We start from the raw sequence: 23,543 nt of genomic DNA on the forward strand, positions 1-23,543 counted from the left end.
TTAACCGTGCTCAAAGGTCTATTCAATGTTCGCTTTTTTTTACCAGTCTACCAATTTGTGCCCTTCATTGTGAATACTTATTGACTCAAGACATTTCAGCTTTTCTTTTGAAATAATTTGTAAAAATGTCAAAAAACATAATTTCACTTTGACATTATGGGGTGTTGTGTGTAGGCCAGTGACACAAAATCTACATTTAATACATTTTAAATTCAGGCTGTAACACAACAAAATGTGGAAATAGTCAAGGGGTGTGAATACTTTCTGAAGGCACTGTATACATAGCCAATAGGGCCTGGGGACTATAAAGACAGATGGGATGTTCAATGGCGATACAGATTATTCGATATGAGATAGAGGACCGCAATTATTTGGAGCATTATTGTCTGTGGCTTTGGGTATGCCAGAAGGCTAATGTGATCAGTGATGTCCAGTCTGCCAAGTGTTATAGCAGTGATTGGCTTTACTCTGGGTCAGACACCAATCTGAAAGTGAAATCTCAGCATCCTGACTTTTCCCCATGACCCAATGTACTGGAGCTGGGTCATCACTATATTATGTACTGACTCTGACAGCCTGGTCTCATGATTTAGTGGTCATATATTGACATTTTGAATGTCAGTATGTAATGAAAAAGGAATTTGACCAGTTATCTAGTTATTAGACCAGTTATTTGACCAGGCTATGGTTGAAACCTATGACCAGAACTGAAGAATTCACCTTAATAATAAATAAATACATAATCTGGATAATAAAGCATATGCATCTATCATCGCATTTGCAGACAAACAGTAAAATACTATTCCTAATGTGATGACTAGGCCTATGTCTAGATTTGGTACCAGTAGCCTAGTCACTGCAGGTTATTGAACTCAACGACTATTTGCAAAAATTACCTTCTGTACAGAGCGCACATTCGAGGCCCAGGGGTAAATTATTTTAGGCTGTCCTGGAAAATGTTGTCCTTTTACAAAACAATTGACCTCATTTTACAGACTGGAGAAATTAGCATCATCTTTTTTTATACCACAAAAAGACCAAAATGACAGGCTACTTTGATATTGACAAACTGAAAACAATAAAAACGATCTCCTCTTGAATGCAACCAATAGCATATGTGTACAAAAGGGAGACACATAGATTGTACAATATGATGTCAATCTAATCTAATTACATAATTCTTGCTATTTTTATTCAATTTACCAGGGGGTGCTGCAGCATCTCCAGCACCCGTACTTCCCGCGGCTATGAATTGCAGGCTTTGGTTTCAACCTACAACTAACTAAAAACACATTGCTCATATTACAAGGGGAAGGATGAGAAGATAAAAAATCCCATATAATGTCTGTGTAAACCAATAAGGATGATCATAAAACTGGTGTCACCAGTCTTTGACCTCTGTGACCTCTAGGTATGAGGTAATTTCCTTTTCTGTGTTAGTCAACTCCCTGATTTGATTGGAGACAGCATCTGGATATAGCAATTGGCAATTGCCCAAAAAAGGGCAAGGGAAATCTAATGTGAACCCATCTTTTTCAGACCCTCAGCATTTCAATTAAATTCAATGAGTGAAATCAAAATGATTTCACTCATTGTAAAAATGCACTGAATTCAAGGATTTTCTACACAAAGGGTATTTTCTAATTCAACTCTACAAACAAGACAGAGCTTTTGTGTTTCAATAATGTCTCATTAAAGATCACATGATCAGGCTGAATCCTTATAGCAATAGTTTACCATTGTGAACATACCGCCACCATGTTCACAATGGTAAACTATTGCTATAAGGATTCAGCCTGATCATGTGATCTTTAATGAGACATTATTGAAACACAAAAGCTCTGTCTTGTTTGTAGAGTTGAATTAGAAAATACCCTTCATGTTCACAGAGCTGCTCAAAGTACAGAGTCTTGAAGATATTACGGGCCAGTTACAAAAGGTCGTACAAGACAAATAACAAGTGGTCATACTGTGCCAAAGAGTTGGACTAAGATAGACATCTGATAGGACTCTTACTGCATTGGGTTTCATGTGTGCTCAACGGGGGCACCGCTCCATGTGTCAAGGAAAGTATGACTTGAGAAAGAGAGATTGATACACTAGATTTTGACAGCAAGTTACAGAGAGGAGATTGAGAATGAGAGAGCAAGTAAGAGGAACAAGATAGAGAGAGAGGGTGGCTGGGGGAGGGACGAAGACAGAGAGAAATAGGAGGGGTTTTAATACTGCCTCTCAAAAAAAAATGTAATGAGGTACCAGTGAGGAGAGGCGGTCACACACACACCCACACCCACACCCAATCCACACTCAGACTCGCTCAGTCATTCAGTCAGTGAAGACAGATATGGCTAAGCAGAGCTGAACTTCTTGTCAGTCAACATCCGGACATTGATCTTTCCCTCATTTGGTGTCACTTCTTTCCTTCTCTTTTCTCCTCATCGTTATGCACTTCAAGTGGGAAATAATTGAATCATCACCAGAGACAGGAACTCTGCTCCAATGACTCTAAACCTGGACTCTACTCTTTTCTACTTGCCTAGGTCAGCCAGATGAACACACACAAACCAGCCCACAAAGCCAAGGTAGGTCCCCCACTCTGGAACCTTGGCATTTTGGGCATCTCATTCGGATTCAACTTGTATCATTCCAAGCTTTCTTTGTTGTGGGCAAAAATGATGGGCTGGAAATTGTAAGCACCTGCTGAATGCTAGATATTTTGTTATCGACCTTTGTTATTGACATTAATGACATGTATTTATTTGTTTTAAATGATGTATTCATCATGGCTGTGCATTTTGTTTAGAGTATAAGGTCTAAGTTTGCAATTCACACAGAGAGTGATGCTTTGACTTGATTGAAGGCAAGTTTATTTTATTAAGCCACATACTTTATGTATGAATTTGACAAGACAGTTATTGAGTTGTAATTAACTGCATTTACTGTAGTAGCCTAGGCAATGCACAGAGAGTGGTTACTGTTACTGTGAAGAAGATCGATGGTTCCAGTCTGTACTGTGAAACACACCCAGTGAAGCCAATGGATCTTAGGGAGTGAGAAGAAATATTGGAAGCATTTTTTTGTTGCTTATGAAATGAGCTTGGGACGCGTCACAGGTTTATGAAACAACTTCTGTGGTCCAGCTAAAACACACAGTACCACACTGAAAAATTCACATTTAGGATGACATAAGAACACTATTTTTTTAAACGTCTCTTCTTGAACTTATTTGCTAAGCTCAGCAGAGATCTCTCTCTCCTGTGGTTCTTGTTGGTTCTTTGAGCTTCTAGTTTGTGTAACCATTGTAATGCCAGAAAGGCAATCCTGTAGGTTTATTCATAGTCACAGGAAGTTGTTTGGGGGTGGGGGTGCTGCGTTTTCCCCGACAGGCAGGCTCTGGGTGTATCATACATGTATATAACCGTAGTGAATGGGCTGGATGGGGAGATGTGTTGTGAAAAGAGGAGTGATTGAAGCAGACAAAAAGCCACATCAATGGAATTAGTCAATTTCCTGCACAAAGACTTCACAAGTTTAACCCCGTAAGGTCAATTTGTGCCCCCCGTGGAAATGTAATTAGCGTAAAAATAAATATATCAGTCCAAGTTAGAGATACCTGCTGTTTTGCATTAGATGCATCTCAATCCACCACATCCGCTATGTCTCACTTCCGCATCTGTGTAGAAAGGTGACAGAGCGAGAGCAGTGTTTGTCAGACCATGAAACATCCCTAAAATTGGTCTTCTCACAAACTAGTCTCTATCTTTCGAACGGGTTGGCCTACAAAAGACAGACGAGTCTCTCACGATGTCACATCTGTCGTCAGGAATGGACCAAGGCGCAGCGGGTTGCGTGTTCAACAACATATTTATTAAAGGACGTTGACCACGGAAAAACAAGAAAATACAGCAACACGACAGGAACAGTTTTGCAGGCTAATAAAACGCAGTGCAAAAACAACTACCCACAAAACCCAAACCAAACACACATCTAATTATAGGACTCTCAATCAGAGGCAACTAGAAACACCTGCCTCCAATTGAGAGTCCAACACCCAAACCTAAACATAGAAAACTAAACTAGACAGAACGTAGAAATACATACAAAAACACAAACCCTCTGCCACATCTTGACCAAAACTAATACAATTACTCCCTCTGCTGGTCAGGACGTGACAGTACCCCCCCCCCCCCCCAAAGGTGCAGACCCCGACTGCACCTAACAGAAAAGACAAAAACCCCCAAACAACAAAAAATATACCCCTAAACTAAAGGGAGGGAAGGGAGGGTGGCTGCCGTCAACGACGGCACTGTGCTACACCCCCCCTCCCCAACCCACCTATATAGGAGGCGGCTCAGGTGCGAGACGTGGACCTCGCTCCACCTTCAGCGTCGCCCACTTAGGTGGCGCCGATGGCTGCGCTGGGCAGACGGGCCACTCTGGCTGACCCGGGCAGACGGACCACTCTGGCTGGGCCGGAGGACAGGCGGGCAGCTCTGGCGACTCCTGACTAGCGGGCAGCTCTGGCGGCCCCAGACTGGCGAGGCTGGGCTGACGCACTAGATGCCTGATGCGTGGGGCTGGTACAGGACGTGCCAGCCTGGAGACACGCACCTCAAGGCTAGTGCGTGTAGCGGGAAACGCTGGACCTTAGAGGCGCACTGGCGGTCTCGAGCGCAGGGTTGGCATCACACCTTCAAGCTCGATGCCCACTCTCCCCTGGCACATGCGGGGCGCTGGTACTGCGCATACCGGCCTGAAAATACCAGGCCTCACCACAGCACCTACCCCAAAGCACGGGACCTGTCCAGTCTGTTTATGTCCAAAAAGGGTACGAGGAGCTGGCCTGGGTCTCTAATCTTGCCCCGCCAAACAGCCCTTGTGCTGGTCAGGACGTGACACACGAACACGTAGATGTCGGTTGTTTTGCTCTAGAATGCTCACAGGCCTCACAAGACTCGCCTGAAGGTCCCCGGGTATCAGTTGAAATATTCATGGAAGTATACTGATCAAAAATATAAACGCAACATGCAACAATTTCAAAGATTTTATTGAGTTACATTTCATAAAAGGAAATCAGTCATTTTAAATGAATTCCTTAAGCCCTAATCTGTGGATTTCCTATTACTCAGAATAAGGATATGCATCGGTTGGTCACAGATACCTTAAAAAAAATTGGCCACACAATGTGCCTCAGGATCTTGTCACGGTACCTCTTTGCATTCAAATCAAATCAAATCAAAATCTATTTGTCACGTGTGCCAAACACAACAGGTGTAGACCTTACAGTGAAATGCTTACTTACAAGCCCTAACCAACAGTGCAGTTTTTAAGTAAAAAATAGGTATTAGGTAAACAATAAATAAGTCAAGTAAAATAAAAAGTAAAAAACTATCAGAAATAACAGTAGCGAGGCTATACACAGGTGGCAGCGGTACAGAGTCAATGTGCGGGTACACCGGTTAGTCGGGGGGGTGGAAAGTTTGGGAGGGGGGGTTACCATTTGATTAGCTGTTCAGGAGTCTTAGAGCTTGGGGTAAAAGCTGTTGAGAAGCCTTTTGGACCTAGACTTGGCGCTCTGGTACCGCTTGCCATGTGGTAGCAGAGAGAACAGTCTATGACTGGGGTGGCTGGAGTCTTTGACAATTTCTAGGGCCTTCCTCTGACATCGCCTGGTATAGAGGTCCTGGATGGCAGGCGGTTTAGCCCCAGTGATGTACTGGGCCGTACGCGCTACCGAGCAGTTGCCGTACCAGGCAGTAATGCAACCAGTCAGGATACTCTCGATGTTGCAGCTGTAGAACCTTTTGAGGATCTGAGGACACATGCCAAATCTTTTTAGTTTCCTGAAGTGGAATAGGCTTTGTCGTGCCCTCTTCACGACTGTCTTGGTGTGTTTGGACCATTCTAGTTTGTTGGTGATGTGGACACCAAGGAACTTGAAGCTCTCAACCTGGCCAGGTCTCTGACGCCTCCCTATAGGCTGTCTCGTCGTTGTCAGTGATCAGGACTACCACTGTTGTGTCGGCTGCAAACTTAATGAAGGTGTTGGAGTCGTGCCTGGCCATGCAGTCGTGGGTGAACAGGAAGTACAGGAGGGGACTGAGCACGCACCCTGAGGGATTCCAGTGTTGAGGATCATCTTGGCAGATATGTTGCTACCTACCCTCACCACCTGGGGGTGGCCCAACAGGAAGTCCAGGATCCAATTGTGTTTGTTGTCCGTAGCTCATGCCTGCCTATACCATAACCCCACTGCCACAATGGGGCACTCTGTTCACGACATCAGCGAACCACTTGCTCACCCAATGCCACACACGTGGTCTGCTGTTGTGAGGCCGGTTGGACGTACTGCCAAATCTCTGGCAACAGCTTTGGTGGACATTCCTGCAATCAACATGCCAATTGCACACTCTCTCAAAACTTGAGACATCTGTGAACATTTTAGAGTGGCCTTTTATTGGAAAAACGCACCTGTGTAATGATCATTCTGTTTAATCAGATTCTTGATATGCCACATCTGTCAGGTCGATGTGTTATCTTGGCAAATAAGAAATGCTCACTAACAGGGATGTAAACAAATTTGTGGACAAAATTTGAGAGATAAGCTTTTTATGTGTATGGAACATATAACGTGTATGGAAATATATATGGGATATTTTATTTCAGCTCATGAAACATGGGACAAACACTACATGTTGCGTTTATATTTTTGTTCAGTGTAGATATGGAGACTGTTTAGTGACAACAATGAGGGGGTAAATACACTATATATACAAAAGTATGTGGACATCCCTTAAAATGAGTTGATTTGGCTATTTCAGCCACACCCATTGCTGACAGGTGTATAAAATCGAGCACACAGCCATGCGATCTCCATAGACAAACATTAGCAGTAGAATGGCCTTATTGAAAAGCTCAGTAACTTTCAACGTGGCACCATCATAGATGCCACCTTTCCAACAAGTCAGTTCGTCAAATTTCTGCTGTTACTGTGAAGTGGAAAATATATGGAGGTTTCAAGTTCCATCCCAGTGATAGAAAGTTGTTTTTGAGATTTTAATGCCTAAACTTAACCTTAAACACTTCAAAATCTGACTTTTGCAATAACTTCGAAATGTTACATTTGAGAAAATGGATGAACGTCTAATTTTGACATGAGACTATGAGAGCTAGTTGGTATATAGGACCTGCTGATACTAAAGGTGTCCTATTTCAGATACCAGACACAAATATGATCATTCCAATGGCATGTATACATCTATGGGATCAATGATTCGCATGAAAAGTTCAACAATTTGCCACAATCTGGTGTCTGTTACTATGACTGAAGATGTGAATTATGTCTGAATCCTTAAAAGTAAAGCATTTTTTGCTAACGTTTTCACAGAGAATATGATTGATAAGCATTATGATAGACTGAATAATCTCCTCCTTTACTTATTTTCCTTCTTTCCCTTCCTGTACTATTGGGTGGAATTCCCTGGCACTGTGGTATGGAACCTGGCTCAAACTGCTCAGACACAGGGTATTCTGCAACATGCAACAGCGGTAACCCCAATAGAAGGGTGTCATGTTGAGACAGTCACATTTTCGAATGCAACATTTTTCAACTATTCTGTTAGAATCTGGGTACGATAGCAAATTGAAGAAATTATGAATGATTGTATCGTCCTTTTTTGTAAAACGGATTAAATAAGCTTGGATGATACATAGGTGCTGTCCTATGGTTCTAAATATTCTGTGTTCAAAATATGATCCACTCCCTCAAACAGTGCTTTTGTTGCAAATGTCAGAAAATGCACCCAAACCTTAAAAGGGAAATCAGCAGTTGCTACATACATTTTTTTTACTTATAAATTAATACCTATTGATTCCTGAAGAATATACAGTGTCTTCAGAAATTAATCACACCCATTGACTTGTTCTTCATTTTGTTGTGTTACAGCCTGAATTTGAAATGGATTACATTTAGATTTTGGGTCACTGGCCTTCAAACAATATCCTATAATTTCAGTGGAATTCTGTTTTTAGACATGTTTACCAATTAGCAGAACATATAATGTCTTGAGTCAATAAGTATTCAACCTTTTTTTTATGGGAAGCTTAAATACGGACTCACTCTGTGTGCAATAATAGTGTTTAACATAATTTTTAAATGACTACATCATCTCAGTACCCCACACATACAATTATCTGTAAGGTCCCTCAGTCGAGCAGTGCATTTCAAACACAGATTCAACCACAAAGACCAGGGAGATTTTCCATTGCCTCGCAAAGAAGGGCACCAATTGGTAGACATTGAATATCCCTTTGAGCATCTTGGAGTTAGTGATTACACTTTGGTTGTTGTATTACTACACCCAGTCACTACAAAGATACAGGCGTCCTTCCTAACTCAGTTGCCGGAGAGGCAGGAAACCGTTCAAGGATTTCACCATGAGGCAAATGTTGACTTTAAAAGAGTTACAGAGTTTCAAATCAAATGAAATAGTTTTTGTCACATACACATATCTAGCAGAGGTTATTGTGGGTGTAGCGAAATGCTTGTGTTCCTAGCTCCAACAGTGCAGTAATATCTAACAATTCACAACAATACACACAAATCTAAAAGTAAAATAATGGAATTCAAAAATATATAAATATTAGGATGAGCGATGTCGGAGTGGCATTGACTAAAATACAGTATAATAGAATTCAGTATATACATATGAAATGAGTAAAGCAGTATGTAAACATTATTAAAGTGACTAGTGTTCCATTATTATAGTGAACAGTGATTATATGTCTATGTATATAGGGCAGCAGCCTCTACGGTGCAGGATTGAGTGACCGGGTGGTAGCTGGCTATTTAACAATCTGATGGCCTTGAGATAGAAGCTGTTTTTCAGTCTCTCAGTCCCAGCTTTGATGCAGCTGTACTGACCATTTCAGATCATCAGTGATGTGTACGCCAAGGAACTTGAAGCATTCCACCCACTGCGGTCCCGTCAGTGTGGATAGAGGTGTGTTCCTTCTGCCTTTCCTGAAGTCCATGATCAGCTGCTTCATTTTGTTGACTTTGAGGGAGAGGTTATTTTCCTGGCACCACTCCACCAGGGCCCTCACCTCCTCCATGTAGGCTGTCTCATCATTGTTGGTAAGCCTACTATGGTTGTGTCGACTGCAAATTTGATGATTGAGTTGGAGGCTGGTTTCCCTTTGTAATCCATTAGTGTCTGTAGACCCTGCCACATACATCTTGTGTCTGAGACATTGAATTGCGAATTGCTGTGATAAAACTGAGGATGGATCAACAGCATTGTAGTTACTCCACAATATTAACCTAAATGACAGAGCGAAAAGAAGGAAGCCTGTACAGAATAAAAACAATCCAAAACATGCATCCTGTTTGCAATAAGGCACTAAAGTAAAACTGCAAAAAATGTGACAAAGAAAAAAACTTTATGTCCTGAATACAAAGCGTTATGTTTGGGCTAAAGGACTAGGGAGTATTGTTTAGGATGAAAATAAACAAAATAGAGCTAAGCACAGGTAAATTCCTAGAGGAAAACCTGGTTCAGTCTGCTTTCCAACAGACACTAAGAGACAAATTCACCTTTCAGCAGACAATGACCTAAAACACAAGGCCAAATATACACTGGAGTTGCTTACCAAGACGACATTGAATGTTCTTGAGCGGCCTAGTTACAGTTTTACTTAAATCGTTTTGAAAATCTGTAGCAAGACTTGAAAATGGTCAACAACTAACTTGACAGAGCTTGAAGAATGTTTTTAAGTATAATGTGCAAATATTGTACAATCCAGGTGTGCAAAACTCTTAGAGACTGAACCAGAAAGACTCACAGCTGTTTTCAATGCCAAAGGTGATTCTAACATGTATTGACTCAGGGGTTTGAATACTTATGTAAATGAGATATTTCTGCATTTAATTTTCAATACGTTTTCATTTTGTCAATATGGGGTATTTTGTGTAGATGGGTGAGAAAAAATATTTTTTATCCATTTTGAATTCAGGCTGTTACACAACATGTGGAATAGGTCAAGGGGTATGCATACTTTCTGAAGGCACTGTAAATGCCACATGAGCTTAGTTTAACTGTTGTACCCCATCAGAAACCAAAATATAATCTTGTTTGTAAACAAAATACATGTAAACAAGCACTGTATAGCCTCAAAACATGTATTTAAAACTATTGTGTTGATATCATGCATGGTCATTACTTGGATCCATATCTCTGTCTATGAGTTTGACAGGGATTCAACATAAAAGTTAAACATTTCTTCCACATGAACGGACGCTACTAATAGAATTATCTTTTTATAATTGTTTGATATGAGGCTGTTTTCTCAGAAAGGCAATTCTTGGAATTCCTCTCTTCAGGAAACTGCTTCAAGATGTAGTAATAAGATTATTTTATTATTCCATTAAACATGTTAGATTTCATTATTGCATTTGATTTTTTTCATGAAAAATACATAACACATTCATTTTAATGCTGTCATTGTGACATAAAAATCTCTATATGTACTTTTTTTCAACAAAAGTCCTGTTTTATACAGTGGGTCACAAATGGTCTTCATATTAAACAAAGAACTACTGTACTCATATTGTTGGGATAGTGGAAGCAGGGTGTTTACATGAGTTGAGTTAATTGAAATAAAAATACTTGACTCAACATCTTCAGTGCTGTTGGAGTGCTTCATTAGAACAACACCCACCCATCAATAACTCTAGTTTTTGGCCTCCACGGTGCTAGCCGATGTGTACATTAAGATATTATTCACATGATGATTTTTTTCTGTTCTGTTTCAATGCATGTGACCGGTGGCTGATGTCTGAGTATGTCTTGAAATGAAGTGTTCTCTGGTGTATGGTTAGGGCCATGACGGAATCTATGGAGGCAACATCTTCTGATGAACACGTGTTATTTCAATATTATTCATTTTTTATTATTATTATAACATTTTATACTGTTGTGAAACATATCAATCTTCATCATTTACATATGCCATTTTTGCTGTGAAAGAAAGGGAAATAAATAAGCCCACAGGTTCCATCTGGTCATGATTTTGGAGAGAATAACCATAAAATACAAATGCCGTATCGTAATTTGATCCTCCTGTTGTTGCAGGAAACGCAAACTTGTATAGCCACAGGAAGTGTGTGTGTGTGGTGGAGGTGGGGAAGCTGGGGAATGTTTGGCTGCGTTACAGATGGCTATGTTGGAGTAAAGGCCCAGTGCACTACTTTTTGAACAATTTTATTACATTTTTTAAATGTACTTCTTATGATTTTTCAAGGGGTGCTGCAGCACCCTCACCCCCCTGCCTTCCGCGGCTATGAACTTGTAGCTTGTAATGTATTCTATGTTTTAAAAGGCTTCTAAAGTTTGTCATTTCCCTGACGATAATTGTATCGTGTACGTGTGTGTGTGCATGTGTGTGTGCATGTGCGTGTATTTGTTAAAGATGACATCTTTACGTCCTTATAAAAAATAATAATATTCATTTAAATTACAATTTGTAAAAATGACAACATTGTCTTGAAACAAGTGTCTTCAATCAGGTAGAACCAAATAATTCGTATTCACTGCTGCAAGAATTTAATTTCTCACTCTGTCTTTCACTCTCTCTTTTTTGATGTGATGATATAGGATATACTGTTAGCTGTTCACTTTTCCAGATGTTTATAACCAGTGATCTGCAAGAGTATGGGAATTGGCAGCAGAGACACTGTAGTACTTTACAATCACTTTCAGTATGACCCTTACAAGTTTGCTGTCATCAAAAACTCTGTGTTCTCAAATAAACAGGATACAATTTGATTTTAAATGAAACTAGCATGATTTTATTGATTATCAAATTTGAAGACATATCCAAAAATGTGTCATACCCAATGTGACCTAGAATTGTATATACTTAATATGTAATTTAGTTATCACGTGTGGATAAAAGGCACCATTGTGCCTAACATTTTGGAACACATTATTGAACATTATTGAGCCCAATTCATGGCTTTGCTCTTCTTTATGGGAACATATGGTTCAGTGTGAACAACTAAACTTTGACTTGTTGTTCCCTGAGCAGTAGATGTAGTGGAAATATAAGTTATTGTTGTAGTACTATGTAGTAGTAGTAGTAGTAGTAGTAGTAGTAGTAGTGGTAGTAGTTATGTAATAATACTGTTCTGTTAATTTCAGGCTAGGCATTTGTGCTTTGTCGTCCTCCTCTGCTTCCCTTTGGCGTGGGCTGGCGTCCCTGGTCCATGTCGGCACTCTGTGACAAAGGGTCACCTCCTCAACCTCAATCGCCTGGTGAGGACACTTCATACCACACTAAATCATGCAGTGATATCCACGAACTAAAAATCAACTTGAGATATAATTGCTTTCAATCACTCAAACTGTCATATAACTCATGCCCGAACATATTGATGTTAATGAAAGGTTTCCTCCCAAGTTAGTTAATGTATTATCTAAATGTAGGAATTTTCCTTCTGTGACCCACACACATAACTAATGAGAACAAAATGAGGCAGATGTGAATTCTGTATGGCTGCATGACTACCGAATTCCATAATTCTGTTTTACATTTCACTGTTTGTATCTTTGTTTATCACGCAGATTGACAATCAGTTGGAGAATGGCTGTTCAATAACCTATGCATTTACTGAGCTCCAGAGTTTGGTGAGTACTTCCTTCCTACAACACTGCAATCACATATTTCACAACAAAATGAGTTTGATGCGTGTACATAAAGGACATTATACCATAGATATACACAACATCACAACCAGTCACTGTCAAGTTAGTCTTGTTCTTTCAAGATGTGCCAGGCTGGCTTACTGATTCAAACTAATGCTCTCACCTCTGACATTACATGTCCAAGTTCCTCACATCTCTTGCTCCATCCAGCCGTTATGCAAAAATGGAATTATATTTAGAAGAAAAAGTATAATGCCATGAACGAGCCAGGTTGTTCATCCCCTGGAAGGGAAATGTTTTGAAAATACCTCTGAACAGTAGATAGATAAAGAGAGAGAGCTGTGTGGCAGTATGGAGTCAAGTCCCCCCCAGTTTAACTTGACAGCGATCAGGAAATGGTTTACAGGTTAACTGTTTACTGCAGTGGGCTAAATCAAGGTCACACAGAGTGTTTCTTGGTAGTCTTAAACAAATGTACTTTGAAACAAAAGTATACACCTCACACTCATGTTTATGGGCTTAAAAAAAGAAGACCCCTGTACCATGTCAGATATAGAGTTTAAATGTATTTTGAGTTTGCATCCCAATATTATACTTTATATACATGAAATAAGACAATATTATACTTTATATACATGAAAGAAGACTGAAATATAACAAAACTGTTTGACATAGAAACACCGGCATTTACATTTTTTTAAGGTTTATTATGTATGACATTATGAAAAATATTGATAACATTCCACCCATGCGGCCACTAGATCATTTGACTGCAGGAAAGGGCTATCAAGGTTTCTGAAATGGTGAAGGTCTGTTTAAAGTTTGTGCCAATAACTACCACAAGGACCTTTCCTGCACCTCCAATTAAGTCTAGTGATACAGGAAGAAAAGTCACTATGGCTAAGTGGAAATGACTGTTGAGTCATGAGTGACTTTCCAGGTCTGCTTTGGAAAGGTGGTTCAAGCCTCATTGGAAATCTGTGTTAAAAAATGCAGTGATGATAGGTTTCTTTCTCCTTTGAACCACAGAGTGAAGTCTGTTATGTGAAAGCAACCTTTCCACAAATCCTGGAGCTTCTGAACACAAACTTCAATTATGTCATGAAGTCGGACAACGGGCGCTATGTCAAATCCCTGAAGAAGGTCATATACAACCTTTACTCCCACAACTGCATACCTGAAATCAACGAGGAGATTGAGGTGCGTGCTACTTACTTATGAGCATTGCTACTCTAGTCTGGGAATAGGCTTAGCTAAATCTCTTCCAAAGGTCTGTTGGATTGTGCCAGACTTCAACTTTTATTGATGGCAGCATAATTACTTCTCAGAAGTAAACAAAGTAAAACAGTGCTTGGGTTGTTGGTGCATGAAGTGCAGCCTTATTAAATTGGACTACTTGAAAAGGCATAGTAGTATGCAGTGATGTTAATAATGTTTATCTTAAATTCCAATAGGACATGGTAACTCTAAACACATTGCTTTATTACAATATGGCTCCTTAGATATATATTATGTTCTCTAAACATTTTAAGCTGTTCAGTGATCATGATGGTTAGATAGATCAAATAGATAAAGTAGGGATAAAATACAACCAACTCAATCAATCCAGCTTCCTCAGACCTCAAATCAATCCAATTTACAGAGTACAGAGGAAAAGTCACCAATATTCAATTTAGCATTGCATTCTTTCTTCAATGAGATTTTGACCCCTGATATGGCAGGGTTAATAGAATATGTTTAACAGCATGGAAAAAAATGTGATCTCTATTAAGTTGGCTTGGGGAGGTAGCAGGGCCCAGGAGACAGCATAAGCATGCACACTTCAGAATGCCAGTAAGTCTGGGCAAATCATCTTGTGTCTATATTAGATTAGTGTTAGATTAAGGTCAGACATGAGACTGGTGCCCCGGTATGTCTCTGGGTACCCTGTGATGATGGTATCAGACAATGGTCCCTCTTCAGGTGACCCCTGTCTCTTAAGAGCATGCTTGTCCAACATCTACACTGTAAAGTTTGGGCTGGCTAAATGTGTCTGTTTTGTGAATGGCTGTAGTCTTATCCAGTATCAAATATTAAATGAACTCCCATACTATTTTGAAATACTTTTACTTTCAAGTAATTTGTTTTAGAGTGCTTCACAAAACCCTTTTAAACTATGAAATACTGAAGACTTAAGCCAAGGTGGCCAATAGCCAATGAAGTGGTGTTGGAAATAGACACTTTCATTTTGTTTCTAATAAATATCTAGAATAGCCTGCTCCTCTTGCAACTCCCTTCACAGGATCTGAGTTTTCATAATTAGAGTTGATTAAACATTCATTAGGTATGAGACATTAACTGAGTGCCATTAAAAACAACTTGAAAGTATTTCAGGATGTTTTGAATTGTTAGTAGAGAATGTGACCCATCCCGTCACCACTCTCCCTCTCTCCTCTTGTCTCTGTCACAGGACAACCCAGTGAAGTTTGTGAGGGCGCACAGCACCTCGCCCAGAGAGGCTCTGAGGAAAGCCCGCGGGGTCATTGAGATGTACATGACCCTGATGACCAAGAGCAACGGGCCTGTCGACTGGAACTGTGAGGAAGAATACGCTGAGGATTACCCAGAATCCGCCACTGCCCTCCCCACCCCAACCAAAGGTAGAGTGAGATTAATTATACTATCCATTAATATCTATTCTAAGAGACAGTTGAAGTCGTTGTGAATTGTTTACTGTCTCCCATAACTACCACAGATTTTATTGATTGTTATTGCTGTTTGTCCCCCGTAGTGGAACATTTTATGAGCATAGGCTGGAAGGATCATCTTTCATTTGGAAGTGCTGGCTTAAAAGTTATGAGGAAAATATAACATTATAGCCCATATAAAAACCAGTCAAGGCCTAAAGTATCAACAGAAAATCTGGGAAACACGCACCTAAACAATGCTTCCTTTTCAAAAGCCAGCAAAGCTCCCAGCAATGATTTAGAGATTTTGTGTACGTGTTTACTTTGCTGTTTAGGAACCAAACATTTTTGCCACACATGATTACTCCAAGCTGTTTTCAGACTACTCTCCTAGACCTATTTATCATGACCATGATAGAGACTGTTCAAGGTGTCCCCACAAAAAATGCACCCCCCCTCCCCAACATAATTTTTTTTTTCACATGAAATTCCCCTTGTACTGTAAATAAAATTGCACACCCTCCCCCCTCATAGAATTAACTCAAAATAATGTTTACCACCACAAATAACAATAACTAAAGCGACCATGTGTTTATAAACGTGAATATCGACTTTGCAGAGCTACAGGCCAGAAAGTTGAGGGTTCACCGATCACCACGGATGAGCTCACTCTCCCTGTTTGTTTCTTTAGGCATACATTACAATCAGAGCCGGCTGCAGACAATGGCGAGTTTGGGGGAAATTAGATTTTCACAATTTCGATGCCATATTTATTAATGTATAAAATATATGCAACAAATTTTAAACCAACATGTTTCTGTGCAAATGCACCACACAACCAATAAACAAAGCATACTGACTTTGCGCACTTCGATATCATGGTTTGCGTTTTCAAGATCACAATAAACAGACTATGTCAATCTCGACAAACAGAAAATACATCCTTACCTACCTTGAAGGTCTACCCAGAATTAAAGGCTTGGACAATCTCCAAATGTCGTTAAACTTTTTGGTGTTCTGGTACAGATGTCTCTTTCCATTCAACAAATGGCTGCTGCGAAGTTTGTATTGATTGATTAATTTTATTTGTCAGTAAGAAGACATACAGTATATGGACAAAGTACATGCTCCTGACAATGCTCAACCTCCAGAGGAGTATGAGGGGAGTTTAAGCCCAATTCTTACAATCTTGTTTTGGATAGTCTGTAGCTTATTCTTTAGATCACATGTGTCAAACACAAGGCCTGTGGGCCGAATCCGGCCCATGACACATCTCTATCTGGCCGCCCAAGGATTTGGGTTGTCAATTCAATTAGGCACGCTTCCATACAGCCCACGACGCGCTGCACTCCAAGTCACAGTAAGCGCTGCCAATGTGCTGCACGCCAAATGGAATTGCCACACACACACAACCCCATCCTCCAAGGCTTGCTAAGGGTGCTGCAGCACTCCCTGGAAAATCTGCAAAAACTTTTTCCCACCTTTTTCATTTTTTAAGCATGGCTTTGAACAACCAAAAAACAAAACCTACAACACCATGCAAAGGAGAAACATGTAGACCTATTACAATCAATCAATCAATCTATCAAATGTATTTATAAAGCCCTTTTTACATCAGCAGATGTCACAAAGTGCTATACAGAAACCCAGCCTAAAACTCCAAACAGCAAGCAATGCAGATGAAGAAGCACAGCAACATTTGTGCAGTAGCCTAGGCTGGCTACTCAACTACAAGACATTTTGAGTGGCCATACAGCAATTCTGCATTCAACCGCATTGGTGATCCATGCATTCCAAAAAAATATATATATATAAAAAAAAGTTGCAACCCGTTATTCAGGGAAAGTGGGACAGAGCCCCACTTGTTTAGCAAAATGTATATATATATATATATATATATACACTGCTCAAAAAAATAAAGGGAACACTGAAACAACACAATGTAACTCCAAGTCAATCACACTTCTGTGAAATCAAACTGTCCACTTAGGAAGCAACACTGATTGAGAATAAATTGCACATGCTGTTATGCAAATGGAATAGACAACAGGTGGAAATTATAGGCAATTAGCAAGACACCCCCAATAAAGGAGTGGTTCTGCAGGTGGTGACCACAGACCACTTCTCAGTTCCTATGCTTCCTGGCTGATGTTTGGTCACTTTTGAATGCTGGCGGTGCTTTCACTCTAGTGGTAGCATGAGACGGAGTCTACAACCCACACAAGTGGCTCAGGTAGTGCAGCTCATCCAGGATGGCACATCAATGTGAGCTGTGGCAAGAATGTTTGCTGTGTCTGTCAGCATAGTGTCCAGAGCATGGAGGAGCTACCAGGAGACAGGCCAGTACATCAGGAGACATGGAGGAGGCCGTAGGAGGGCAACAACCCAGCAGCAGGACCGCTACCTCCGCCTTTGTGCAAGGAGGAGCAGGAGGAGCACTGCCAGAGACCTACAAAATGACCTCCAGCAGGCCACAAACGTGCATGTGTCTGCTCAAACGGTCAGAAACAGACTCCATGAGGGTGGAATGAGGGCCCGACATCCACAGGTGGGGGTTGTGCTTACAGCCCAACACCGTGCAGGACGTTTGGCATTTGCCAGAGAACACCAAGATTGGCAAATTCGCCACTGGCGCCCTGTGCTCTTCACAGATGAAAGCAGGTTCACACTGAGTACATGTGACAGACGTGACAGAGTCTGGAGACGCCGTGAAGAACGTTCTGCTGCCTGCAACATCCTCCAGCATGACCAGTTTGGCGGTGGGTCAGTCATGGTGCGGGGTGGCATTTCTTTGGGGGGCCGCACAGCCCTCCATGTGCTCGCCAGAGGTAGCCTGACTGCCATTAGGTACCGAGATGAGATCCTCAGACCCCTTGTGAGACCATATGCTGGTGCGGTTGGCCCTGGGTTCCTCCTAATGCAAGACAATGCTAGACCTCATGTGGCTGGAGTGTGTCAGCAGTTCCTGCAAGAGGAAGGCATTGATGCTATGGATTGGCCCGCCCGTTCCCCAGACCTGAATCCAATTGAGCACATCTGGGACATCATGTTTTGCTCCATCCACCACAGACTGTCCAGGAGTTGGCGGATGCTTTAGTCCAGGTCTAGGAGGAGATCCCTCAGGAGACCATCCGCCACCTCATCAGGAGCATGCCCAGGCATTGTAGGGAGGTCATACAGGCACGTGGAGGCCACACACACTACTGAGCCTCATTTTGACTTGTTTTAAGGACATTACATCAAAGTTGGACCAGCCTGTAGTGTGGTTTTCCACTTTAATTTTGAGTGTGACTCCAAATCCAGACCTCCATGGGTTGATAAATTGGATTTCCATTGATTATTTTTGTGTGATTTTGTTGTCAGCACATTCAACTATGTAAAGAAAAAAGTATTTAACAAGATTATTTCATTCATTCAGATCTAGGATGTGTTATTTTAGTGTTCCCTTTATTTTTTTGAGCAGTGTATATTCAATATGCTATGGGCTATTGTCTTTCAACAGTTTGGCTCAATTAATTCTGATCAACCTAGCAATTATGACACACCCCTCACTTTTGTCATTGGTTGCACTAATTGCACTGTTTGTCTACATAACCTGGTTCAAGCATTCATGGCATTACCCTGAAGAAGGCACAGTGATGCCGAAACGTTTGTGTTTTTTACCCAATAAATTACTGGGAGGTCATACATATGGAGTGTGTGACTCTCTTTGTTTTATAGCTTACAGTTTATTCACCGTTAGTCAGTACCTCTACACTAAATTATTGTCTCTGGGTGTGCGCCAGCTCATGCTTTTTAGTAGACATATCAGTTTGCAAACAATGTAATAAATAAAAATAAAAAATTGTTAATAAAGGCACCTACAAACATTGTCTCTTTTTTTCTTTTTTGAGGAAGGCAGCTCCAAAACGTAGGTGTTTCAGCCTAGCTCAGTGCTTTCTGTGGTGGTGGGGCAGCCAGCGGAAAATACAGAGTGTAGGGGTTGGTAATGTTCTGTAGTTGCTCTGTGATTGGCTCAGTGTTCTGTCAATCATGGGGACACTACCTCACCGCAAAATCTACAGGGAGAGCAAAACAATTCAAGTCCCGTGGGTGCTGCCAGAGATTTATATTAGAAGTGTCGATCCAAGAAGGCTCAAGGTCATTGGCCACAGATAAAATGATGTCAAATCACGTTATATCTATCATAGCTTTGATTGGACTGATCATGTCAACAACATACTTTCAAAATCTTAGCTAGCAAGCTAGAAATCTCAGACTTCAGTGAGATCAAGACAACTGGGAACTTGGAAAAAAACAAGCTCCGACTGGGAAAATGCATTTTGAACGGTCAAAGAACTCAAATTTCAAGTCGGGAACTCTGGCCTCTTTCTAGAGCTCTGACATAAAGATCACTGATGTCATGATTCAACCTTGTTTTTTTTCTTCTTCGAGTTCCCAGTTGTCTTGAAAGCACCATCAATCCAGAGAATGGCAGACTTTGATGACAAAGTTTGATGACAAAATTTTCCCACAAGAAGGACCGCCTCGTGTAATACTAAGTGTATGTTGTGTAGTAAGCTGTTAGTAGCCCATGTGCCTCACCCTAATAAACTGGTCCCTTTCCCTCTCATAACTCAGCCTACTGTTCTGAGTTAGTGGTGCACATTGCCTGGTTTAGAGAAATGTCATCATCGAATATTGTAAGACCGTTCATTGCCTGTTTATATGCCCCGTTTATTTATCCTACGGTTCTGGCTTGGTGTACAGGGAAATTACTGTAAGAACGGCCCATGTTCTGAGCTCTGTCGCTGTACATTTCAAAAGTGCTGAACAAATAGTTTTATTGACTACGTCTGTCTTAGCTTCCTCATTAATGTCTTAATAGAAAATATGGATTGCCTCTTATCACCTCATCATTCCCATATGCCATAGTTTGTACATCTTAACTGTCAGTAGAAACCACACTTGTTTAAGCAAGTCAGCCATATCAACTATGTTTTTTAAAAAGGCAGTAAATGAGGCTGAATTAACTGTTTGTTGCCAGACAAGGCTCCTCTGATAGTCAGGTGTAGCAGTGGTAAGGATTCACTACATGGTGCTGAAAAGAAAGCTCTGCTGTTGGGACAGCTTTATGTAGGCCCTAACAGTTTATGGGCACCGTTTGCCACTGTTATAGTGCAATTGCTTACTGTTGTGTTGTGGCATAGCTGGCATGCGTCTTAATTCATTTCCCCTCAAAGATTAACATGCTGAAATCGCCACTGACAACAACCTAGCTACATTTTTGTTATTTGGAGTTATTACATACTTTTTAGGGGGTCGTAGCATATTAAGCGCATCTGCAAGCATAGCAGCAAAGGCTGGACAAATATTATTTATCTCTTCTTTTGTTTTAATATGTATAAAAAATACTATATATAGCATTGTACATAAGTGGACATTATAAAGGACATATTTTTTCTAATAAAACAATGGCCAGTTTGGGTCGCAGCTGTATGCAATTTTTTTATTAAAACAAACATAGTAGCGTATGTCAGAACTGCAACTGTGTTGTTTAGGGTGTCTGTAGCTAGGTTAGCATCCAGTTGACCACAGATTGTCAAATATGCATTAGAACAATATATGCATTTTCCCATCAGTGTTTTGTGTCCATCAAATTAACTTGTTGTGGATAAAAGTCTGTGCTTAAGTAAATATGTAGTGAACATACAAATAACTTCTGCAGGTATAGCCTACACAATGAGATTATTATGGACAAAACTGTGAGATTATTTTTATTCTGTCAAATGGCAGCCAAACGTCCATCATCATGTCACCAGAATAAGACCCTCAATATTTATTGAAAGGAGCATCAAGCTCATCACCGTGCACTTTCACCACCCTGTGAAGTTCATCATAACTTATTTCATCTGTGGATTGCATGCTTTCCCATGATGTTGTGACATTTTTTATCCGATATGTACTTTACTTTGAGGATGCTGGAATTCTCTTTGGGACGAACGCGTGTATGCTTACAGGAGACTTTAGAAGTAGCCTAATCAGATTCAAACATTGTGACTGGCTGTGTTTATGCCACATATAAAAGCCAATACATTTTAAAAGTTAAATGACACACATTTAGGCTATATTGAAGTGTTAGGTTCTAGGTGCGTGAGCTGCTCAGATTGGAGAGGAGGCAGAGTGTATACTAAGATTTCCTGAATGAATGGGCCTGCCACGGTAGGTAGCCTAGTGATTAGAGTGGTGGGCCAGTATCCAAAAGGTTGCTGGATCCAATCCCCGAGTTGACAAGGTAAAAATCTGTCATTCTGCCCCTGGGTGCCAAAGACGTGGGTATTGATTAAGGCAGCCCCCCGCACCTCTCTGATTCAGACGGGTTGGGTTAAATGCAGAAGACACATTTCAGTTGAAGGAATTCAGTTGTACAACTGACTAGATATCCCCCTTTCCCTATTATAGGATCTGCAACAGACACCCCATCTCAGTATCAGAAGTAAAAATACAGCCAGACTGGCCTGCTACTGTGACTTTCTAGACTGTATAAACTGTGGAGAGTAGACTCACAACCAATCCAAATAGAATTAAACATTCAAACCACACAGCTTCTGCGCTGTTATTCAAATGATGTTTTCACTGCAGAATGTTGTACTCATTTGAAAACAATAATGTAATTATTCATAGCATTGTGGTGTTGTAGGCTAGTCTAGGTAGGATCATTGTATTGTCCCTAAACTGATCAACAGGGGAGCTTTTTGAGCTGCGTGTCTCATGTCTTCACTATTCTTTCATGCGCGGTGACGCACCTGGCTTCTCTGCTGCCTATCAGCTATTCCTATTTGTTCATGTGGATTCATATAGAAAATATATGCAGCTTTGAAGGCTTTTATGTGTGCCATGATTGCTAGTTAGCCTATTGTAGATCTGGACAAACAATCCACCTACCACTATTGTCGCTATGAATGGTGGATAGAGAGCAGGATAGACAGTTAGATTGGTTGACTATACTGACCTGTGGTATAGTAATAGTGTGTTGAAAAGCGTAGGTCATAAGGGAGTACCAAAACACCTTGATATAGGGGAGGAGCATGCAAGCAGATGAGGACATTTGGCTAGGATGGAAGAAATTATGTAGTAAAACCTGCAAAAGAATGAATGTAAACCAAACCCCTTACATCTTCCTCTCATCTGCCCCTAGCTGAACATGAACCGGAACACCAGTGTGCATGTTCAACAGTGGGTCCGGTGGCCCCTGATGTCTCCCTAGTCTCCCACAGTGTATGGAGCAGTCCCCCACAGCCCACCCTCTCCCAACCCACCTCAGCCATGCAACCCAGGCCTCCTCACCCACCCTTGGGTACCCACAGCGCTGACACTGGGGTGTTCCTAGGGAGTCCTGGTACCGTAGGACCCCCCTCCCTTAGGGAGCTGCAGGTGACTGTCCCCGATGGACATTCACTTGGACAGGGCAGAAAGGGGGAGTTACACTGGGACTCTCGTCCACCTCCACCCACTGGAACTGAGTCAGACTCTGCACTCCATAAAACAGGCTCTAACCCCCCTTCTGCCACAGACCACCCTTTAGTGTCTTCCCCTCCCAGCCTAGTTGTCCTGGAGACTGTTGGCTCCAAGGACAAGGCTTTTTACTACCCCCAGACTGAAAGGGCGATGGAGGCTTCTGCAGACAAACCAGCAGGGAGAGGGGCAGCAGGTTCACCCCACGATCTCTTTGCTGTCCCTGGGGTCAAGCTGGTCACACCTGTCCCTTTCTTGTACAAGGTGATGGGCATCACCCTCAGTAGTGATGAGAGCACTGCCTATGTGTTGGCCAAGAGGTCACTGGACGCCAGGAACTATGGAATATTTCAGGATGGAGTTTCAACAGAGACCCCTCAACTAGAGGACACTACAAAAACATACCGAAGCACAGAGAGATATTCACATGACTGGAACCATCCGATTGGGAGCACTACGACTGAAGCATCTCCACATTTGAAGATGACAGAGGAGGAGCCAGACAAACTACACACCACTACAAAGGTCCTGGGCCAAATCAGGAAGACTGAGTCAAAACATACTAGGACATACTATGAGGAAGTCTTGAGCACAGGTAAATACTGTAGCATAGCACCCTGTTTGAACTACTTTATGTGTCCTCCTCCTGATTCAAAATACACACATTCACTTGCATAGA

At 41.3% G+C, this 23,543-nt stretch overlaps 1 protein-coding gene across 1 annotated transcript in view; it reads left to right on the forward strand.

Moving 5' to 3' along the window:
• Nucleotides 1–2,327: 2,327 nt before the first annotated feature.
• Nucleotides 2,328–23,543, forward strand: part of LOC115150302 (uncharacterized) — a 28,106-nt gene continuing 6,890 nt past the window's right edge. The window contains exons 1-6 of the mRNA XM_029693441.1: nt 2,328–2,582; nt 12,201–12,314; nt 12,624–12,686; nt 13,734–13,904; nt 15,154–15,343; nt 22,548–23,459. Coding sequence (XP_029549301.1) covers nt 2,550–2,582; nt 12,201–12,314; nt 12,624–12,686; nt 13,734–13,904; nt 15,154–15,343; nt 22,548–23,459 — 1,483 coding nt within the window. The 5' untranslated portion in view covers nt 2,328–2,549. The remainder of the gene's footprint in view (nt 2,583–12,200; nt 12,315–12,623; nt 12,687–13,733; nt 13,905–15,153; nt 15,344–22,547; nt 23,460–23,543) is intronic.

This window comes from Salmo trutta, chromosome 16 (genome assembly GCF_901001165.1).
Source record: "Salmo trutta chromosome 16, fSalTru1.1, whole genome shotgun sequence".
In the NCBI taxonomy this organism is placed as follows: domain Eukaryota; kingdom Metazoa; phylum Chordata; class Actinopteri; order Salmoniformes; family Salmonidae; genus Salmo; species Salmo trutta.